The sequence below is a fragment of the Trichechus manatus genome, unplaced genomic scaffold (genome assembly GCF_000243295.1).
Source record: "Trichechus manatus latirostris isolate Lorelei unplaced genomic scaffold, TriManLat1.0 scaffold00135, whole genome shotgun sequence".
In the NCBI taxonomy this organism is placed as follows: domain Eukaryota; kingdom Metazoa; phylum Chordata; class Mammalia; order Sirenia; family Trichechidae; genus Trichechus; species Trichechus manatus.
The window spans coordinates 5,706,010-5,727,125 of NW_004444071.1; the positions used below are offsets into that span (position 1 = coordinate 5,706,010).

Here is a 21,116-nt window from a genome sequence, read left to right on the forward strand (position 1 = left end):
GTCCCATAATCTGTTGGAACGACTCACGAACTCCAGTGAAAGGGCTATCTTTAATCTAGCAGAAAAAAATGATACAAGGTCCAGGAGGGGTCTCCATGCAGAGCTTCCATATCCCCAGGTGATGTGCTTACCCTCCCGAGAGCAGATGTTCACTCTCTCTCCATCCAGGAACTTCTACTGAGCCTCCATCTTCCGGGGCCTTTTATTGACCTCACCATGTCACCATGATAGATTACATCATGCCTCCTGAAGCTTAATCAGCATTGGGCCCCCGGTTAGTCCCTCTTGGGCTGGTCAGCCACTACTCATTGGCCTCAGATGGGGTCTGGCTCTCAGGAACCAGGACCAAAGGCCAAACTGTTTACTACAAGAGGTTCACATCTCGCAGGAGTACACCTGCAGTTCATCAATTGCCTGCTTGCCAACCATTGAAAGTTATCTTGGTTATTATATTTTACCTGATTTAAGGTTCTTGTTTAAACTAAGAGATAATCACCAGCATTTGTGGATTCCAGGTAATGTGTGATGCAGACTTTCGATTTGGGGATCATTATGAACATCAGTCAGCTTTATTTTGCTTTATTGCCTGTCACCCAGCATCAAATGATAAGACTCTGACACTGAACTCTGGGATGGTTATTGTTACGTGCCGTCGAGTTGGTTCTGACTCGTAGTGACCCTATGTACAACAGAACAAAACATTGCCCAGTCCTGCGCCATCCTCACAATTGTTGTTATGCTTGAGCCCATTCTTGCAGCCACTGTGTCAATCCATCTCGTTGAGGGTCTTCCTCTTTTTCGCTGACCCTCTACTTTACTAAGCATGATGTCCTTCTCCAGGGACCTGGTCCCTCCTGATAACATGTCCAAAGTAAGTGAGACGTAGTCTCACCATCCTTGCTTCTAAGAAGCATTCTGGTTGTACTTCTTCCAAGACAGACTTGCTCGTTCTTCTGGCAGTCCATGGTATATTCAGTATTCTTCACCAACACCACAATTCAAAGGCGTCAGTTTGTCCGTCCTCCTTACTCATTGTCCAGCTCTCCCATGCATATGATGCAACTGAAAACACCATGGCTTGAGTCAGGTGCGCCTTAGTCTTCAAGGTGACGTCTTTGCTTTTCATCACTTTAAAGAGATCTTTTGCAGTAGATTTGCTTAATGCAAATGGTTAGATTTACAAATTCCTTTTATTGCTATATGGAAAAAGCTAAGTCCTACTAAAAGCTAAACCAAATGTTTCCCTAGAGGCAACCTGCCATCACTAACTTTAGGTTTAGATAACTTGAAAATTAAGCAGTAATTTAAAACACCTCGTACTTAACCTGTCCAACCCTATTTCTCTTCAGTGCAATTAGAGTGAATGTACGCAGAGTAGGACATGGCATTTGCCCTCCTAGAAGAATTTGCTGCCCCAGGTTGTGAGAGTAGCTTTGTGATCGATGTGGTATTTGTGCTTTCCTTCCCTCAGCGGCACAGGGCTGCCTTCAGGCTGTGCAGGTTCTCTGCGAGCACAAAAGCCCTGTAAACCTCAAGGATTTGGTAAGTACTAGAGGGAAGTAGATGCTGGTTTGCAAAGCAATGTGGGATACTTCTGAGAATCACGAAGACTTTGTTGTTGTCGTTATGTGGCATCAAGTTGATTTCAACTCATAGTGACCCCATGTGACAGAGTAGAACTGCCCCATAGGGCTTTCTTGGCTGTAATCTTTACGGGCGCAGATCACCAGGCCTTTCTCCACAGAGCCTGTTATGGATTGAGTGGTGTCCCCCCAAAATATGTGTTGTAAATCCTAACCTCTATGACTGTGGTTATAATCCTATTTGGAAATGGATTGTCTTTGTTATGTTAATGAGGCAGGGTTACTGTAGGGTATGTCTTGAGTCAATCTCTTGAGATATAGAAGAGATTAAATGTAAGCCAGAAGCAGAGATGGGGAGAGATCCAAGCCACGTGAAGACTATCCAGGAGCAGAAGCTTAAAGAGACAAGGACCTTCCTACAGAGCCGACAGAGAAAGAAAACTTACCCTAGAGCCAGCACCCTGATTTTGGACTTCTAAACTATGAGAAAATAAATTTCTGTTTGCTGAAGCCACCCATTTGTGCTGTTTCTGTTATGGGATCACTAGATAACCAAGACAGATCCTCTGGCTAGGTTTGAACCACTAACATTTTGCTTAGCAGCCGAGCACTTAATCATTTGCGTCACCAGGGCTCCTTCATGAACACTTTAGAGACTTAAATATTTGGCAAAATTCTGTTGCTTTTCAACCTAGATCCTCTTCTACAAAATGGATTTATATAATATCCCCCATTTATCCCTAAATCATTAATAAGACATGTTGGAACATGAACTTCCTATATATGTGTATTTATTTCTAAAGAGTTCTACCATCAACTTAAATATTAATAAAGATTAGTTCCTTGATTTTTTCTTTTTTTTTTTTTTTACTTAACCTAATTAGAAGTTATCATTTTTTTTTCTGTACCCCATGCATCACCTTGGACACCTCCTGACCAGGGTAACCCAACTTTAAGAATTAGTTCTCTAGCCTATTTTAACCTAACTGGACTATTTCAGGAGCCCTGGTGGTGCAGTGGTTAAGTGTTTGGCTGCTAACCAAAAGGTCGGCAGTTCAAATCCACCAGCCACTCCTTGGAAACCCTATGGGGCAGTTCTACTCTGTCCTGTAGGGTCGCTATGAGTCAAAATCGACTGGACAGCAATGAGTTTGGGTTTTGGTTTGGACTGTTTTGGGAGCCCTGGTGGCTCAGTGGTGAAGAGCTATGGCTGCTAATCAAAAGGTCAGCAGTTCAAATTCAGCAGCCACTCCTTGGAAACCCTATGGTGCAGTTCTACTCTGTCCTATACAGTCACTATGAGTCAGAATTGACTGATTGGCAGCAGGTGTATTGTACCTACTTTGGGATGCAAAGGATATCTGGTGCAGTGGTTAAGCGCTCGGCTATTAACCAAAAGGTCAGCAATTCAAACCCACCAGTGGCTTTTTTTCCACGGAAGTAAAGACCTGGCCATCTGCTCCCATAAATATTATAGCTTTGGAGACCCTATGGGACAGTTCTACTCTGTTCTATAGGGCCACCGTGAGTTGGAATGCAGTCAAAGGCACACAACAACCATTGTACCTAGATACAGGGTTAAATTTCATGCTGTAGCCTGAGAATCAACATGCATGTACTTACACCTGATGGAGATACTGTAAAGTAGATGTATAGAATCTGTAAATAAATTCAATCTCCTGATGCTCAGTACTTTATAACTGGGAAGTATTATAACTTCACAGGATAATTTCTTAGAAATTTGTCTGCAATTCTACTTTAAGAGGACACTTAGCCCTTAAGCAGCGATTGTATTCTTAAAGGAGCCCTGGTGGCACAGTGGTTAAGAGCTCCTCTGCTAACCAAAAGGCTGGCAGTTTGAATCCACCAGCCACTCCTTGGAAACCCTATGGGGCAATTATACGCTGTCCTATAGGGTCGCTATGAGTCAGAATTGACTCGATGGCAATGGGTTTAGTTTTTTTGTTTTTTGTATTATTAAAAATTCCCATTTTTTAATAATTGGATGTATCAGAATTTATCTTTTCCTTTCGCCAGCTGGAATGCTTTTACCTTATAAATTACTACCGACTCCATTTGTGGAGTACAAGGAGTAGGATAATGGCTTTTCTTTATGGTTTGCATCATTTTAAGAAAGGTCCCCCTCTAAGATTATGGAAATAGTCATCTATATATTCTTTTTATATTTTTCTCCATTTGTTTTATATAATGTTTAAATTCTTAATCTACCTGAGATAGTTTATATATGAGTTGGGGATCTAGTTTTCTTTTTTCCAAACTGATTTTCAGTTATCATGACGTACCAAACAGATTATTCTTTCCATCTCTCTCTTTATCTAGTCATGTGTCGGTAATAGACCAATAGACTCTTAACTTATGTTTTATAAATTGAGTCTCTTGGTCTGTTACCAATACATAACTAGATAGAGATGGAAAGAATGATATGTTTAATATGTTATGACAGTTGGCAAGATTATGAAGGAGTCCCTGGTTGTTGTAAATGGTTAATGTGCTCAACTGCTAACTGAAAGATGGGCAGTTCGAGTACACTTAGAGGTGCCTTGGAAGAAAGACCTGGCAATCTACTTATGAAAAATCAGCCATTGAAAACCCTATGGAGCACAGTTCTACTCTGACACACCTGGGGTCACCATGAGTTGGAGTTTACGGCCACTGGTTTAAGATTATGAAAGGACGTACCCTCTGGGAAGAAAGTAGTGGAGTGGCAGGGTACATTTAGTTCACTGGGTACAGAGGACTGTGGGACCCAGTCCTTGATTCCTCCAGAACCATCCCTAAATATACATGCTATACTTGCCTTGAGCCTTTACACACTTTGTGTTCTACCCTCTCTCACATTATCACCCAGACTGAGTGAAAGTCAAGGGACCATGCAGCCCAAGAGACTTGGGCTCCTGGGGAAAAGTTAATTGTCAGTGCAACTTCATAAGAAGAGTTGTGCCAAGACATAATGGTGGCCCTACAGGGGTACAAAATATTATGGTGGACAAAATGTAAGACCAGCAGGACATTGCAGGAATAAATGTAAAAAGGGCTTTTGTAACTCTGGCTTTTGGTATCTGAGTTAAAACCTTAATCTGAATTTGTCTCATAGGATGGGAATATACCACTGCTTCTTGCAGTACAAAATGGCCACAGTGAGGTCTGCCGCTTTCTCCTGGATCATGGAGCAGATGTCAATTCCAGGGACAAAAATGGAAGGTACCACAGAATCAGACAGAAGTCATATGACTTCCTTAATATCACATTCTCAGAGTCTTCTAAAAAAATCACAGCGGTATTTTAAATGATTTGTTATAAAGTGGTTTTTCACTTCTTTATTTATTTATTTATTTTAATTTTCTGCTTTTTATAATCAAGAATCTGTTTTGACATTAAAAAAAATTTTTTCCCAGACTTCTGTGGGCATTGTTGCTAACTGTGATGTGACTGTTGAATGTTAAAGTCAATAGGCCATTTCCTGTAAATTGTTATGCTAAATAAATTGCCTTCCAATTTATTATCATTCAGAGTAAATAGAAGTAAACATATTGGCTGCTTTTTAAAAATAGTCTTAGCAACGTGTCAAGCCAGAAAACCAAACCTATTGCCTTCGAGTCAGTTCTGACTCATAGCAACCCCAATGTGTAGGCACTTTAAAATGCTTGAGGTGAAAGAAGGGCAAGATTTGTACCAGTCATAGTGAATGTCATCATATTATGTCAAATAGTATAAAAGATTATGTGTATGTTATTTGACTTAATATGATTTAATGTTTTGATTTGATCTGAAGTTTTAAAAAACAACCATCTAATTTCATCTTGGCACAGTAGTTAAGGGCTATGGCTGCTAACCAAAAAGGTCAGCAGTTTGAATCCACCAGCCGCTCCTTGGAAGCCCTATGGGGCAGTTCTCTTCTGTCCTGTAGGGTCACTATGAGTCCGAATGGACTCTATGGCAATGGGTTTTTCAGGTTAATTTCTTAAGGAGCATGGTGGCACAATGGTTAAGCGCTCTGCTGCTAACCAAAACATTGGCGGTTTGAACCCACCAGCAGCTCCATGGGAGGAAAGGCCTGGTGATCTGCTTCCGTAACGATTACAGCCTTGGAAACTCTATGGGGCAGTTCTACTCTGTCACATAGGGTCTCTGTGAGTCGGAATCAACTCAACAGCACACAACAATTTCATCTTGATAGCATTCCATTTTGGATTGCTCAGAAGATTAAGTGCAGTAAAGGTTTAGCTGCACTTAATCTCCTTTTCACTGTTCTCAAGACAAGTGACATGATTTTCCAGGAGAGAAATTTTGTTGGTACTAATTTGGTGTTGCCTTTTTTCCTTTAGAACTGCTCTCATGCTGGCCTGTGAGATTGGCAGCTCTAACATCGTGGAAGCCTTAATTAAAAAGGGTGCCGACTTAAACCTTGTAGATTCTCTTGGACACAATGCCTTACATTATTCCAAACTCTCGGAAAATGCAGGAATTCAAAGCCTTCTATTATCAAAAATCTCTCAGGATGCTGGTATGTGAAAGAAAATAGCGAGTGTTGTTTTAAATTTATCCACTTGACTTTCCCCAAAGGAAAAAGGAATGTGTGCAATATGATATATTTTATTATTCTTTTAAAAGATCTTAAAGAAAAATGAAGTGTTAAATAGCATATGTGTATCCCCTCCCACAGTAGATATGAGTCATTATGGTTCTTACAGTTAGATTTTTTGCTTTTCCTTCTACAGATTTAAAAACACCAACAAAACCAAAGCAGGTATGTATCTTTGGGAGAGGGGATATTTTTTTCTTCTTTAGTCGTGGGAATTTGAAAATGTTCATATCAAACAACCCTCTGGTCCACTAGAAAAGTGATACAGATTATACTGAAAATACTTAAGGACTGAAATATCTTTGGAAGAAGAGATAGTTCCATTGTAATAAGGCAGTAAATATTTCCTTAATGATTCACCCAATTTCAAAAGCATGTAACTTTACACTTGCTACTTATACATCTTTTTCCAAAATGTACTAATTCTGCCTAGTGGTGTGAAAATGATTAATGTGGTTTCAGCCCTGAGACTGGTGCAACAGTATTTTAAGTATCACATGGAATACAGATCTACAGCCATGGAAATGTTAGGTATTTAACGAAGAGTTTTTTTTTTTTCTGTTATTTTAATAGAGGCTTTTCTAAAATCTCATCTGCTGTTTTGCAGAGTAGAAATTGTTTGACAAGTTTGCCCTGTTATTTTGGAGTTTCTCCTAAATAATACTTTGTCAATATCTGTTTATTAATGAAACATATGCTTGGCTGCTGTATTTATTTATACATTAAGATCCTTGAAGAAACCATAAATAGTAAATACTCAGTACTGAATTAATTAAATGCTAACTATGTTATGTATTATCTATAACCTGAAGACATGAGGTTCTTCCCCTCCCCCACCAGCCCCATAGTTACATCCTTTAAGTAAAGGAGACGTGGAGGAAATACCACCGCTTTGCATTCAGATGAAAAGCTAGACTGAATGTATTCTGGGTTCTAAATTGTGGTAGATGACTCCTCATCCTCTGCATTCCCAGTTCTCTACCACCACCTGAAGCTGGTTTGTCTTGTGTTTTTATTTTCCTGCCATTAAAGCATGGGCTGCTGGAAGAAAACTTGGGCATGCATATTGCTTATTTTTATGTTGGTAGCAGATTTCAGATCTTGATAAAGAAATGCATGAGCTGTTGAGGTGTTTCTCATTTGTATGATGAAGCTACTTGCTCAGACTTTACTAACCTGACTAACCCACTTCCGTTCTTTGGACTGTGATAACTTTCAGCATGATCAAGTCTCTAAAATAAGCTCTGAAAGAAGTGGAACTCCAAAAAAACGCAAAGCTCCACCACCTCCTATCAGTCCTGCCCAGGTAAAAAACAAACCAGCAATCATCAAACGTGTAACAAGAAAGCCATAATTTTGTCATTTTGTGTTTAGGTCAAAAAAGAATATTTTAGAACTTCCCTTAAATACCTATTTAAAAATTTTGTTAGTGGTTTTCAATTACAAATTGTGACGTGAATGATTTTGATCATTAGTATGGAAATTATGTTGACTCTTATTTCAAAACTAAAGAATTGAATGGTAGCTTTTTTAAAAGCCTCAAGGAAGTTTCTCAAGAACTTGTGACAACTTTTTTTTTTTCTTTAAGATAATGAGCTCATTTTATTTTTAGTTCTTTACGTTAACAGCTCTAGTTGGGGGTGGGGGTGGGGGTGGGGATAGGTAGCAAGTGAGACAATTAGTTGAAAATGAATTTATTTGGTTTCTGAAACCATTGCTAAGATATTTGCTTTTCTCATTACATTTAAGATTGGTTAAAATTAGTTTTCATTTCTGCATTTACACTGACTACTGCACAAAGGAGGAAGCTCAGAAATCTATAAAGTGGCAAATAAAAACAGGCTGGGGCTAGTTAAAAAACATAAGCCCCAAAGAGAATAATCGTTATTCAGATGGTAGTGATCAGTAATTTTAAATGCATTTTAGCATGTTCATTAATAAAATTCTCAATCTGCAATAGAAATGTTATAGATTTTAAAAACTGATTTCTAATTAATATTGAAGCAAAGTTACTTGGTGATACTCTTCCAACTTTGAAAAAGTGTTTGAGGCAGCTGAATTGTATTAAAAAGATACCATGCTTGAATTAATTGAAGCTAAAGGAGGAGCCCTGGTGGCGCAGTGGTTAAGCACTTAGCCCACGGCAAAGGTCGGCGGTTCAAACCCACCAGCTGCTCCACAGGAGAAAGATGTAGTAGTCAGCTTCCGTAAACATTTCAGCCTTGGAAAGCCTGAACAATTAACAGTGGGGCAGTTCTGCTCTGTCCTGTAGGGTCACTATGAGTCAGAATTTGACTTGACAGGATGGGTTTGGTTTTGGTTTAAAGATAATTACTGTTAGATCTATTTACATTGGTTAAATAGGTTGATTCTTTGGTACTAGAGAAGAAGAGGCTTTGCAGAAGCGTTCTTTATTGGCGCTTTTCATTTTGTTTTTATAGTTGAGTGATGTGTCTTCCCCAAGATCAATAACTTCGACACCACTTTCTGGAAAGGGATCAGTATTTTTTACGGAACCACCCTTCAAGGTATATCTTTTCTGTGTTCAGTTTTGTTACTGAATTTTTAGATACATGATAGACTAGCTTTTAAAAGTTATACAACACCAAACAAAACAAAATATACTCCTCGGTCATTGCTTCACAACTTTGTCACCAAGAAAGAACCCTTGATTTTTCCTGGCATGGAAACCCGCTTCCCCACAAAAAAAGAGTACGATGAGCAAATTATATTGGTTAATTAATAAATAATTTTCTTCATTAAAAAAAAGAGACAAAGATACAAACTTGCTTCATACTGGGTCTAATCCCACACTGAGTTGGCATAATGCCAATCAAAAGGAAAGTAGCTTTTTGTTTTTTTCTCTGATTATCATACTGAAAATTGTATATTTTTAATTAAAGTTATTTCCTGACTTTATAAGTAATGTGTATTTATTGTAGAAATTTTAGAAAATCCATTATGTCTTTATTCTACCTTTGAGGGTTCATTAGGGTTCTGCAGGTAGTTGGAAAGTATTTTACAGAAGTGGGAGGATAATTTCAATTCAACATCTGTTTACCTAACAATCCCTAGGAAAGTATACTTGGAAGGAAAGTAAAATTTGTAATTATTAAAGTGATATATTCCAAATGTATGATTACTTTTCTCCATCTAAGAATTACTAAAGTTTCTTTTAACTTGCATGCACATTGATCCAAACAATATCCTGTCATCATTTCCCTCACTTCAACTAGACTTTGTTAATACTTTAAAATGAATGTGTACACAAGGCAAAGCAAAGCAGTTAGGCTGTTACTGTTAATATCCTAATATCTTCTAATATGCCTGTGACACAAATGAAGTAATGTGTTCCAAAGAATAATACCACAAATTATGATTTTCAAAAGTACAGTATGTACCTTCTTTTCTATAGCAAAATAAGATAAAAAATCACACCTATTTAGAACAACTGAAGTTAGAAAGGGAGGGGTCCTGGTGGCACAACAGTTAAGCACTCAGCTGCTAACCTAAAGGTTGGTACTACAGACCCACCAGCAGCTCTGCAGCAGAAAGACCTGGCGATCTGCTTTTGTAAAGATTACAGCAAAGAAAACCCTATGGGGCAGTTCTGCTCTGCCACATGGGATCACTATGGGTTGGAAATGACTCAACAACAGCCAACAACAACAAAGTTAGAAAGACTGAAAGTATCAAGTGATGGTGAGGATGTGGAGGAAACAGAACTCTCACACCCTGCTAGTGGGAGTGTAAAATAGTACAACAGCTTTGGAAAACTATTTGGCAGATTCCTTAAAAGTTAAATACGTACCTTGCATATGATCTAGTCATTCCACTGATAAGTGTTTACCCAAAAGAAATGAAAATGTATGCCTACACAAAATCTTATACACAGTGTTTATTGAAGCTTTATTCAGAAGACTGCAAAAGTAAAAACAACCCAAATGTCCATCAACAAGTGAATGGATAAACAAAATGAGACATACCCATATAATGGAATTCTATTCAGTAATGAAAAGGAACAAACTACCGTACAAGTAACATCATAGATAAATCTGAAAATCATCATGCTGAGTTTAAGAAGCCAGACAAAAGAGTTCATACTCCATGATATCATTGCATTTATAGGAATTCTAGAAAATAGTAATGGGAGAGCAGTGGTTGTCTGGGAGTGAGGTGGGTGAGGATTGGCTGAGATGAGCACACGGGAACTTTTAGAAGTAATGGAAATATTTGGGGATCCCTGGTGGTGCACTGTTTACGAGCTCAGCTACTAACCAAAAGGTTGGCAGTTCAAATCCACCAGCTGATCCTTGGAAACCCTATGGGGCAGTTGTGCTCTGTCCTGTAGGGTCACTGTGAGTCAGAATCCACTCGACAGCAACGGGTTTGGTTTTTTTGGAAATATTTTGTATCTTGATTGTGATGTTGGTTTCACGTTTGTATATATCTGTCAAACCTCCTCCATTGTAAACTTTAAAGGGGTATAGTTTAGTGTCCCTCAATATAGCTGAAAAATAAGTATTTTTTAAGAGAGAGAAGAACTTTTTGTAAAGACAAAGACTCGCCAAAAATAAGCCACTTTATTTTTAGTATTTGGACCTTTACAAACAGTTTTTTGCTGAAAAGTGTTATCTCTTATCATTAACTGTAGCTCGTCTAGATGAAACACTAACTTCTGGCAAGTCGCTGTATTTTTTTTTTCTTAAAAATATTTATTTTCAACATAATAAAGGACATAAATGCAAAATCAACAGCCAACATCATTCTTAATGGAAAGAGGCTGAAAACATTCCCCTTGAGAACAGGAACAAGACAAGGATGCCCTTTATCACCACTCCTAGTTAACATTGTGCTGGAAGTTCTAGCTAGAGCAATAAGGCAAGAAAAAGAAATAAAGGGCATCCCAATTGGTAATGAAGAAGTTAAACTGTCCCTGTTTGCGGATGGTATGATACTATACATAGAAAACCCTAAAGACTCCGCGAAAAATCTGCTGGAACTAATAGAAAGATTCAGCAGAGAAGCAGGATACAAGATAAACATACAAAAATCAGTTGGGTTCCTATATACCAATAAAGAGAATGATGAAAAGAAATCAGGAAAACAATACTATTTATATAGCCCCTAAAAAAATAAAATACTTTGAATTAAATCTAACCAGGGATGTAAAAGACCTATACAAAGAAAACTACAAAACACTACTGCAAGAAACCCAAAGGGATCTACATAAATGGAAAAACATACCATGCTTATGGATAGGTAGACTCAACATTGTGAAAATGACAATTCTACCCAAAGCAATTTACAAATACAATGCAATCCCGATCCAAATACCAACAACATTCTTCAAAGAGATGGAAAAACTAATCATTAACGTTATATGGCAAGGGAAGAAGCCCCAAATAAGTAAAGCACTATTGAAGAAGAAGAAGAAAGTTGGAGGACTCGCACTACCTGACCTCAGAACCTACTATACAGCTACGGTAGTCAAAACAGCCTGGTACAACAACAGATACATTGACCAATGGAACAGAATTGAGAACCCAGATGTAAATCCATCCACCTACGGTCACCTGATCTTCGACAAGGGCTCAAAGCCCATCAAATGGGGAAAAGACAGTCTTTTTAACAAATGGTGCTGGCAAAACTAGATATCCATCTGCAAAAAAATGAAACAGATGCATACCTCACATCATATACAAAAACTAATTCAAAATGGATCAAAGACCTAAATATAAAGCCAAGAACTATAAAGTTCATAGAAGAAAAAATAGGATCAATGCTAGAGGCCCTAATACACAGCATTAACAGGATACAAACCATAACCAACAACACACAAATATCAGAAGATATGCTAGATAACTGAGATCTTCTAAAAATTAAACACTTAGACATTCATCAAAAGACTTCACCAAAAGAGTAAAAAGAGAACCTACAGACTGGGAAAAATTTTTGGACTTTACAAATCAGACCAAGGTCTAATCTCTAAAATCTACAAGAAAATCCAACACCTCTACAACAAAAAGGCAAATAATCCTATTAAAAAATGGGCAAAGGAAATGAACAGGCACTTCACCAAAGAAGACATTCAAGTGACCAACAGACACATGAGGAAATGCTCGTGATCACTAGCCATTAGAGAAACGCAAATTAAAACCACAATGAGATACCATCTCACCCCAGCATTACTGGCATGAATAAAAAAAACTGGAAATAACAAATGTTGGAGAGGCTGTGGTGAGATCAGAACTCTCATGCAGTGCTGGTGGGAACGCAAAATGATACAACCATTTTAGAAAATGATATGGCGCTTCCTTAGAAAGCTAGAAATAGAAATACCATATGATCCAGCAATCCCACTCCTAGGAATATGTCCTAGAGAAATAAGAGTCGTCACTCGAATAGACATGCACACCTATGTTCATGGCAGCATTGTTCATAATAGCAAAAAGATGGAAACAACTTAGATGCCCAACAACAGATGAATGGATAAACTATGGTACATACACACAATGGAGTATTATGCAATGATAAAGAACAATGACTCTGTGAAGCATCTTATAACATGGATGAAACGGGAGGACATTATGCTGAGTGAAATAAGTCAGTCACAAAAGGACAAATACTGTATGAGACCTCTACTGTAAAAACTCATGAAAAAGTTTACACACAAAAAGAAGCAATCTTTGTTGGTTACGAGGGATGGGAGGGGTGGGGGGGAACTAGTAATTAGGCAATAGATAAGTGGTATCTTTGGTGAAGGGTGAGACAGTACACAATACTGGGGAAGCCGGCACAACTTGTACAAGGAAAGGTATGGAAGCTCCATAGACACATCCAGACTCCCTGAGGGACTGAATTACTGGGCAGAGGGCTGTGGGGACCATGGTCTCAGGGAACATCTAGCTCATCTGGCATTACACAGTTTATAAAGACAATGTTCTACATTCTACCTTGGTGAGTAGCGTCTGGGGTCTTAAAAGCCTGTGAACAGCCATCTAAGATACTCCACTGGTCTCACCCCTTCGGGAGCAAGGGACAATAAAGAAAACAAGACATAAGGAAGAGATTAGTCCAAAGGACTAATGGACCACAGCTACCAAGGCCTCCACCAGACTCAGTCCAGTATAGCTAGATGGTGCCCGGCTACCCACTGACTGCTCTGACTGGGATCACAACAGAGGGTTCTGGACAGAACTGGAGAAGGATGTAGAACAAAATTCTAACACACACACAAAAAAGACCAGATTTACTGGCCTAAAAGAGGCTGGAGAAACCCCGAGAGTATGGCGCCCAGACACCCTTTTAGCTCAGTGGTGAAGTCACTTTCAAAGTTCACTGTTCAGCCGGGGATTGGACAGCCCCATAAAACAAAACGGGACTAATGAGGTACAGCAGTCCAGGGATAAGGACTAGAAGGCAGAAGGGGACAGGAAAGCTGGTGATGGGGAACCCAAGGTTGAGTAAGGACAGTGTTGACGTGTAGTGGGGTTGTTAACCATTGTCACAGGGCAACGTGTACTGTTTAATGAGAAATTATTTTGTTCTGTAAACCTTCATCTAAAGTGAGAATAGCAGCACAACTGGAAGAGCGTAGTCAATGTCACTGAACTGTGCATGTAGAAATTTTTGAAATGGTGTATCTTTGGCTATGTATATTTACACCAAAAAAAAAGGTAGAGAAGGGAGAGGGTTGACATGTCGTGGGGTGTTAACCAATGTCATAAAACAATATGTGTAGTGACTGTTTAATGAGAAACTGTTTGTTCCGTAAACCTTCACCTGAAGTACAATTAAAATATATATATATATTTATTTACTGTAAGAGTCTGTCTTTGAAGTTACACAAATTTTTGCAATATATTAGTAGCTATTCAGGAATAAAGGATTGGAGGAAATCTTCAGGGCATCAGTTGTCAATCCAGGACCATAAGAATTTTTATTCCTTTATAAAATTATCATCGATAAGTCTTATTTATTACTTTTCTCTTAAAAAGATTAATGATAACATATTATAATTTATAAAATGATAATGCTGAAAAGCCTATTTTTAATATACTTTAACCAGTGTATAAACCAGATAGTTGTAACTCCTGTTTGACTTCATTATGAAAGGAGTATTTGCCATTTGAGGTTTCAGTATGTAGCCCAATTAAATGAGTGATTAGATAAAATTATTGTAATCTTAAAAGATAACTGCTATCGTACTCACTAAATGAAATTTCTGAAATACTTGGAGACTATACATACCCTTTGGAGGCTCTCATATTTTAGAAATTATACTTAGTAGATAGTTGTCACTTTTATCCACTTGTATTTTAAAATATCATATTCGTAAGATTTTTCTAGCTGTTTTTGTGATATGGTAACACCAACTCTGTTCTGCATACACCCAAGGAGGAAAATCTGCTTGACTCTTCTGTCCAGATTGCATTGAGGAATAGTCTTTTAAGTCATGTTTGTGTCTCAGCAGGCTGAGATCAGTTCTATCCGGGAAAACAAAGACAGACTAAGTGACAGCACTACAGGTAAGAGGTAGGGGCACCTGCCTGTGTTCCTTCACCAATCTCTAGTCCATGTCCATTTAAAGAGAGCCAAGGTCAAGCAGAGGGACTCAGTGTAGGAGGTCGGAGAACAAGCATGCCATCACAGAGCTGCCAAGAACAGACAGGCCGACATGCCCTGCACTTCAGGGCCCCTTAACCTAGAATTGAAGGAGTCTCTGAACTTAGATATGAAAAGATACATCTCTGTTTTCATTTAGGAGCTCTGGTGACGTAGTGGTTAAGCACTGCTAACCAAAGGGTTGGTGGTTTGAACCTACCAGTTGCTCTGTGGGAGGAAGATGTGGCAGTCTGCTTCCGTAAAGATTATGGCCTTGGAAACCCCATGGGGCCATTCTACTCTGTCCTGTAGGGTCGCTGTGAGTCAGAATCGACTTGATGGCAATGGATTTTATTTTCATTTATCTGTAACTAATTTATTCCTAAGGAGCCCTGGTGGCACAATGATTAAGCACTTGGCTGCTGACCGAAAGGTTGGTGGTTCAAACCCACCAGCAGCTCCATGGGAGAAAAGACCTGGCAATCTGCTCCCATAAATGTTACAGAGTAAGGAATCCTAGGGGGCAGTTCTCCTCTGTCACATGGGGTTGCTACGGTTCGGAATTGACTCAACTGCACACAACAATTTATCTCTTAAGATTCAGCATTTCCTTCAGTTATGAGTATAGGCCGCTAACCCCAGTGGTATTAGCAGACCAGTGACTTTGTCACCAAGAGAATTCACAGTCAGTTTCATATCTTACTGTTATTGCAGATATCTTGGAATACCATTTTAAAAATCACTGCTGAAAATATGGTAATTGGATCTGCTACTGGGTCTTGTTATTTGATGTGTTGTAATATAAGGACTTAAATGACTGTAGCCTGTATATTTTATCTTTTGTATTTAAAGATACTGTTTCAAGAGGGGTTCATTAGTCTTCACCAGATGTCAAAGGTTGTGAACCCCTACTTCTATGTTAATACATTCACTTGTGGAAATGGCGGTTGAAACTAGATCACTGTGCTTTTCTAACAAACTACCAATTGGATCCTTAAAATAACTTGTATGTCAGTTGGGTGTCCTATCACTTTTTCTGGCTTCAGCTATACTTTGTTTATAAATTCTTTAAGATGGATACCTACACAAGGCAAGGCCAGGCCATTATGCAGTTACAGTTAACATCCTAATATCTTCTACTATGGAGTCCCTGGGTGGCACAAACAGTTAAGCATTCGACTACCAGAAAAAATGTTGGCCGTTAGGACCTGCTCAGAGGCACCTTGGAAGGCGGGCCTGGCGATCTGCTTCTGGAAAGTCACAGCCTTGAAACCCTAGGGAGCACAGTTCTGCTCTGCATATATGGGGTCTCCATGAGTCAGAACTGACTCGACAGCAACTAACAGCAATAGTCTTCTACTATAGCTGTGGTGCAAAGGAAGTAATGCATTCAAAGAATAATATCAGAAATTATGATTTTCAAAAATCAAACCTGTTGCTGTTGAGTTGATTCTGACTCATAGCAACCCTACAGGACAGAGTAGAACTTCCCCATAGAGTTTCCAAGGAGCAGCTGGTGGATTTGAACTGCTAGCCATTTGGTTAGCAGACATAGTTCTTAACCATTACACCACCAGGGTTTCCTGATTTTCAGAAGTAGCGCATAAAACACTTTCATTTCTAAAACAAAACAGGATAAAAAGAGATACCCATTTAGAATGGCTGATTTTTTAAAAATGCCAATACCAAGTGTTGATGAGTATGTGGAGCTGGTGGGAATGTAAAGTGGTGCAACTACTTTGGAAAACAGTTTGGCAATTTCTTAAAGAGTCATATATGTATACCTACCATGTGATTCCGCAATTCCACTTACAGGTATTTACTCACTAGAAATGAAAACATATATGTACACAGAATCTTTCTAGCCGCTTTTTTCACAGTAGCCCCAAAATGGAAACAACCCAGTTTTCCATCCACAAGTGAATGGATAAACAAATGAGATACACCCGTATAGTGGACTACTACTCAGCAATTAAAAGGAACAAACTGCTGTACACGCAGCAACGATAATGAATCTCAAAATCATGCTGAGTGAACGAAGCCAGATTACAAAAGCATTCCTATTATATCATTGCAGTTACAGGAATTCTAGAAAATGTAAAAAAGGAGAGCAGTAGGTGGCTGGGAGTGCGGTGGGCAGGGATTGGATGGGATGAGGCACAATGAAACTTCAGGGATAGTGGAAATAATTTGTATCTTGATTGGTGTATCAGTCATGGATGTGTATAACTGTTAAACCTCTTCAAATTCTAAACTTTAAATGGATGCCATTTGTTGTACATAAATTACTGTCCACTCCAGCATACCCAGTTCCCTGAGATTTTTTAATCTCTTCCCCTACTGTTTGCCATGGCAGTTCAGGAATTTTAGTTTTGCTTGGTGTGAGCCATCACTTTCTCCAGGCTTCTGGGAACCACTATAGCAGCAAATTGGCACCGTCCTCTGGGGTCCTTGCCAGGGTGTTAAATTCCATATCCAAGAAGCATGACCCACGTTAATTACTCTCTCTTATAGATCTTATGGTTTTAGCCCCCTTGAACAAATACCCTCAAACGCAGTCTTGCAAACCATGCTCTTAAGTCTTGCACTCCTATGGGGTATGGTCACTTTCTTCCCCACGCTCAGCACATCCCTGGCTGGGTTAGATTGTACTTAACCCTGGTTATTGGCCTGGCGGCCAGGAGAAGGTGGGGGCAGATCCTGAAGGTGTCCCGGTTGTCTTGCTGGGGAGAGGCTTCTGCAGTGTCCTCTGGTATGGGGGATGGGAGATGCTTGCCCTTCATAGAGAACACTTGGCCACCTCTGCAGACATTGGGGTTCAGAGGAACCTGGAAGACCAAAATCTTCAAGGTCATCTACCAGATACCCCTTTCCCATGTGTCAAGGTCCCAGATTTTCTCAAACAGGGCCCTGACCTTTGCACTCCAGACCTGCCTCAGTTGAGCATTCAATAGGGAAGTCTATTAAATCCTAAATTTAGTCTTCAGCTTTTTTGCTTTTTTCCACTCACAGTTAAGGGCCTCTTCAAAAGCTATCAAAGTGGCCTTCTTGTCTTCATGGTTTGTTTTCAATTATATAACTGCCCTTGGCTTTTCATAATCCCTCCGTAGGGAATTAATGTAATGTGATAACAACCAGCCAGTGTCCTTGCTCTTGTAGGCACTGCCCCCACCCCCTCGTTTTTCAATGGTAAAAGTCATTCTATCAGCCAAGTCATTCCCCTGTGCCAGAACACCCTCTGAAAGTTTCAGCAACTGGGCTATCATGTTAAGCCAGGGACTGTGTGGGCCCCACATACTAGCTGGTGTGAGGTCCTCCTTGAGAGCTTGGTAGAGAGTGACCCAGTCTGAAATGCCATCTTACCACTTGCTTTTCAGTCCACTCCTGATGGTGTCCCCGTTGGATCCTCTGGGAGGCAGAGGCTGAGAGAGATTTAGGGGTACTGCAGGCTATGTGGGGTTTGGGTTTGGACTGCAATGCACGTCTGACAAAGACTGGCCAGAGCAAAAGAGCCCCCTTGGAAGAATTCTGCATTGGGCAGAAAGATCCAGGTCCTGTTATCCTACCGTGCTCTCAGTTATTGGCTGGGGGTGGCCTGGGAAGAGCGTGGCCTTGACTCCAAAGCTGCCATGGAGCCTGAAGTAGCCAACAGCTGCAGGCCATCAGCTCACTGACTCCTTGCAGCTGAGCAGCAAGTTACTTCTTGGAAGGAGGGTGAGCTGAGCACTTTCCTGGCCACCACAATCTAACTTTTCTACTTTGGATTTGAATAGATATGTGCAAAGACAAGAGTGTTAATGAAATCATACACTATCTCATTGATTTCACGAAGACTGGGTTTATTGCATCCTATCCTTTTGAGAGTCCATCCTAAGGGTTTAACGTCTAAGAATGTAGTCCAGTACCTTCAGAATTAATTTAAAATATAGATGTCTGCAGACCAGCATTTGGGAAATCCCAAAATGGATGATTTCTAAGGCCCCTTTTTGCTCCAGCATTCAGTTTCTTGGGTCTATTTTGCATTTTATGTGTTTGAATTTGCAGAATTTAGAAATATTAAACTTTGTAATTCCTAGCAGAGATCAGTTTTAATATAACTTAACAACTGTTACATTGGATATTTTTAAAACAATTTATTGTATCTTAGAAGTAATTTTTATTGTTTATAGAGTTGCAGTCATGCCCTGTTATGGATTGGATTGTGTCCCCCAAAAATGTGTGTCAGCTTAGCTAGGCCATGATTCCCAGTACTGTATGATTGTCCACCATTTTGTCATCTGATGTGATTTTCCTATGTGTTGTAAATCCTACTTCTGTGATGCTAATGAGGCAGGATTAGAGGCAGTTAAGTTTATGACGCAGGACTCAATCTACAAGATTAGGTTGTATCTTAAGTCAGTCTCTTTTGAGATATAAAATACAGAAGCAAGCAGAGAGACATGGGGACTTCATACCACCAAGAAACAAGAGCCAGGAGAACAGCACATCCTTTGGACCCAGGGTCCCTGTGCTGAGAAGCTCCTCTGCCAGGTAAGGTTGATGACAAAGACCTTCCCCCCAGAGCTGACAGAGAAAGAAAGCCTTCCCCTGGAACTGGCACCCTGAATTCGGACTTCTAGCCTCCTAGACTGTGAGAGAATAAATTTCTCTTTGTTAAAACCGTTCACTTGTGGTATTTCTGTTATAGCAGCACTAGATGACTTAGACATGCCCCCCAAGCCCCAGTTCATTCCAGTTTCACGAGACTTCTTGTCAAGGGGACTCAGAACACTGTATCTTGGGCATCAGAAATCAGAAACAAGCTTTTCTATGAAGAAACACTTGGCTGCTACCCAAAAGGTCAGCAGTTCGAATCCACCAGTCGCTCCTTGGAAACCCTATGGGGCAGTTCTACTCTGTCCTATAGGGTTGCTATGAGTCAGAATCGATTCGATGGCAGTGGGTTTTGTTTTGTTTTTTTGTTTGTTTTTTGTATTAAATGGTTGTGAGAAAATAAGAAACATGGCAGTAAAACATTTAGATCTGTGCTATTCAGAGTGTGGTTCATAAACTGCTGCCAGTCTGCAATAAATAAGGAGTTTGCACCAGAAAGCCTTTCAACCAAGTCACTAAGCACACTGTCTTGTTCAGCTGACTTTTTTTTTTTCCCCATAGGAAAACTTTCTGGGTGAAGGAAGCTGTACACTGAATTATATTCTGGAGCAAGTTCCTTTGAGCACTTGGAGTAGCAGTGCTTTACATATTATTTCAGCGTGATAATCAGTAGGATGTCAGAAAGTTGTGGTTTAGTAATTACTGTGGGATTCAGACAGGAGAAGACCATTTCATGATGGGATGGTCAGTGAATGCTTTATAGAGGAGGCAGAGTTTGACATGGGTCTTTAAGGATGTTGTCTTAGCTAGTGCTGCTGTAATAAGTGTGTGGCTTTAATGAACAGAAATTTATTTTCTCAGCATTTCAGGAGGCTAGAAGTCTGAACTGAAGCACCAGCTATAAGGGAAGGCTTTCTCTGTCGGCTCTGGGGGAAGATGCTTGTTGTCTCTTTCAGCTTCTGTAGCCTCAGTCCTCCTCAGTTCCTTGGTAGTCTTCACACTGTGTCTGTCTTCCCCAGTTTGTGCTTTCTTCTGTGTCTAATCTGCTCTTTTTTATAACTCAGAAGTGATTAGGTTTAGGACATACTCTACACTGATACTGTCTCATTAACATAGCAAACAAAGCTCTATTCCCAAAGGGGATTGCATCCATAGGGATGAGGGTTAGGATTCCAACACATTCTGTGGGGACATAATTCAATCCATAACAGATGTGTAAGAGATATTTATCTGGGCAGAGAGATGTTGGGAGGGCATCTAAAGAATATAAGAATCAGCCTTGTGTTGAGAACATAGAAGATATGATGGGTACCCTGAATTTGAGACAAATGGAAATCTATAGAAAGAAGCAGTGAATCATAAGCCCGTAAAGGTACATTGGGGCCAGGTCATAGAGCCTTAACCCAGATAAAGGAATTTGGAGATTATTTGTGAAAGAAGAACAGTTAAAGCACTTGAGCCAAAAGACTGACCCATTTGCAGTATGCTTCAGGAAGATTAATCTGACCTTGCTGTGCAGACTACATTTTACTGGGGAGAGGAGAGAGGAAGAGACTTGTTAGGAAGCCATCTGTAGCATTTCTAGGTAAGGCAGAAAGGTCTGAACTAGAGTAATGGTGCTGGGGATAAGAAATGACACAGATCCCAGAGAGATTTCAAAAAATGATTGACAGAATGGGACTTATTGGATATAGGGAAGAACCAGAAACAGCCAAGGTTTTGGCACTTAA

The 21,116-nt window shown here is 39.7% G+C and overlaps 1 protein-coding gene across 4 annotated transcripts in view; it reads left to right on the plus strand.

Annotated features, from left to right (window-relative positions):
• Nucleotides 1-21,116, plus strand: part of RAI14 (retinoic acid induced 14) — a 206,000-nt gene that overhangs the window by 167,136 nt on the left and 17,748 nt on the right. For 2 of the 4 annotated variants that reach the window (XM_023739492.1, XM_023739493.1), the window contains exons 7-13: nucleotides 1,472-1,542; nucleotides 4,699-4,805; nucleotides 5,930-6,108; nucleotides 6,323-6,351; nucleotides 7,406-7,492; nucleotides 8,628-8,714; nucleotides 14,660-14,717. In XM_023739492.1, coding sequence (XP_023595260.1) covers nucleotides 1,472-1,542; nucleotides 4,699-4,805; nucleotides 5,930-6,108; nucleotides 6,323-6,351; nucleotides 7,406-7,492; nucleotides 8,628-8,714; nucleotides 14,660-14,717 — 618 coding nt within the window. The remainder of the gene's footprint in view (nucleotides 1-1,471; nucleotides 1,543-4,698; nucleotides 4,806-5,929; nucleotides 6,109-6,322; nucleotides 6,352-7,405; nucleotides 7,493-8,627; nucleotides 8,715-14,659; nucleotides 14,718-21,116) is intronic. The other 2 variants (XM_004385237.1, XM_023739494.1) reach the window with 2 other exon arrangements.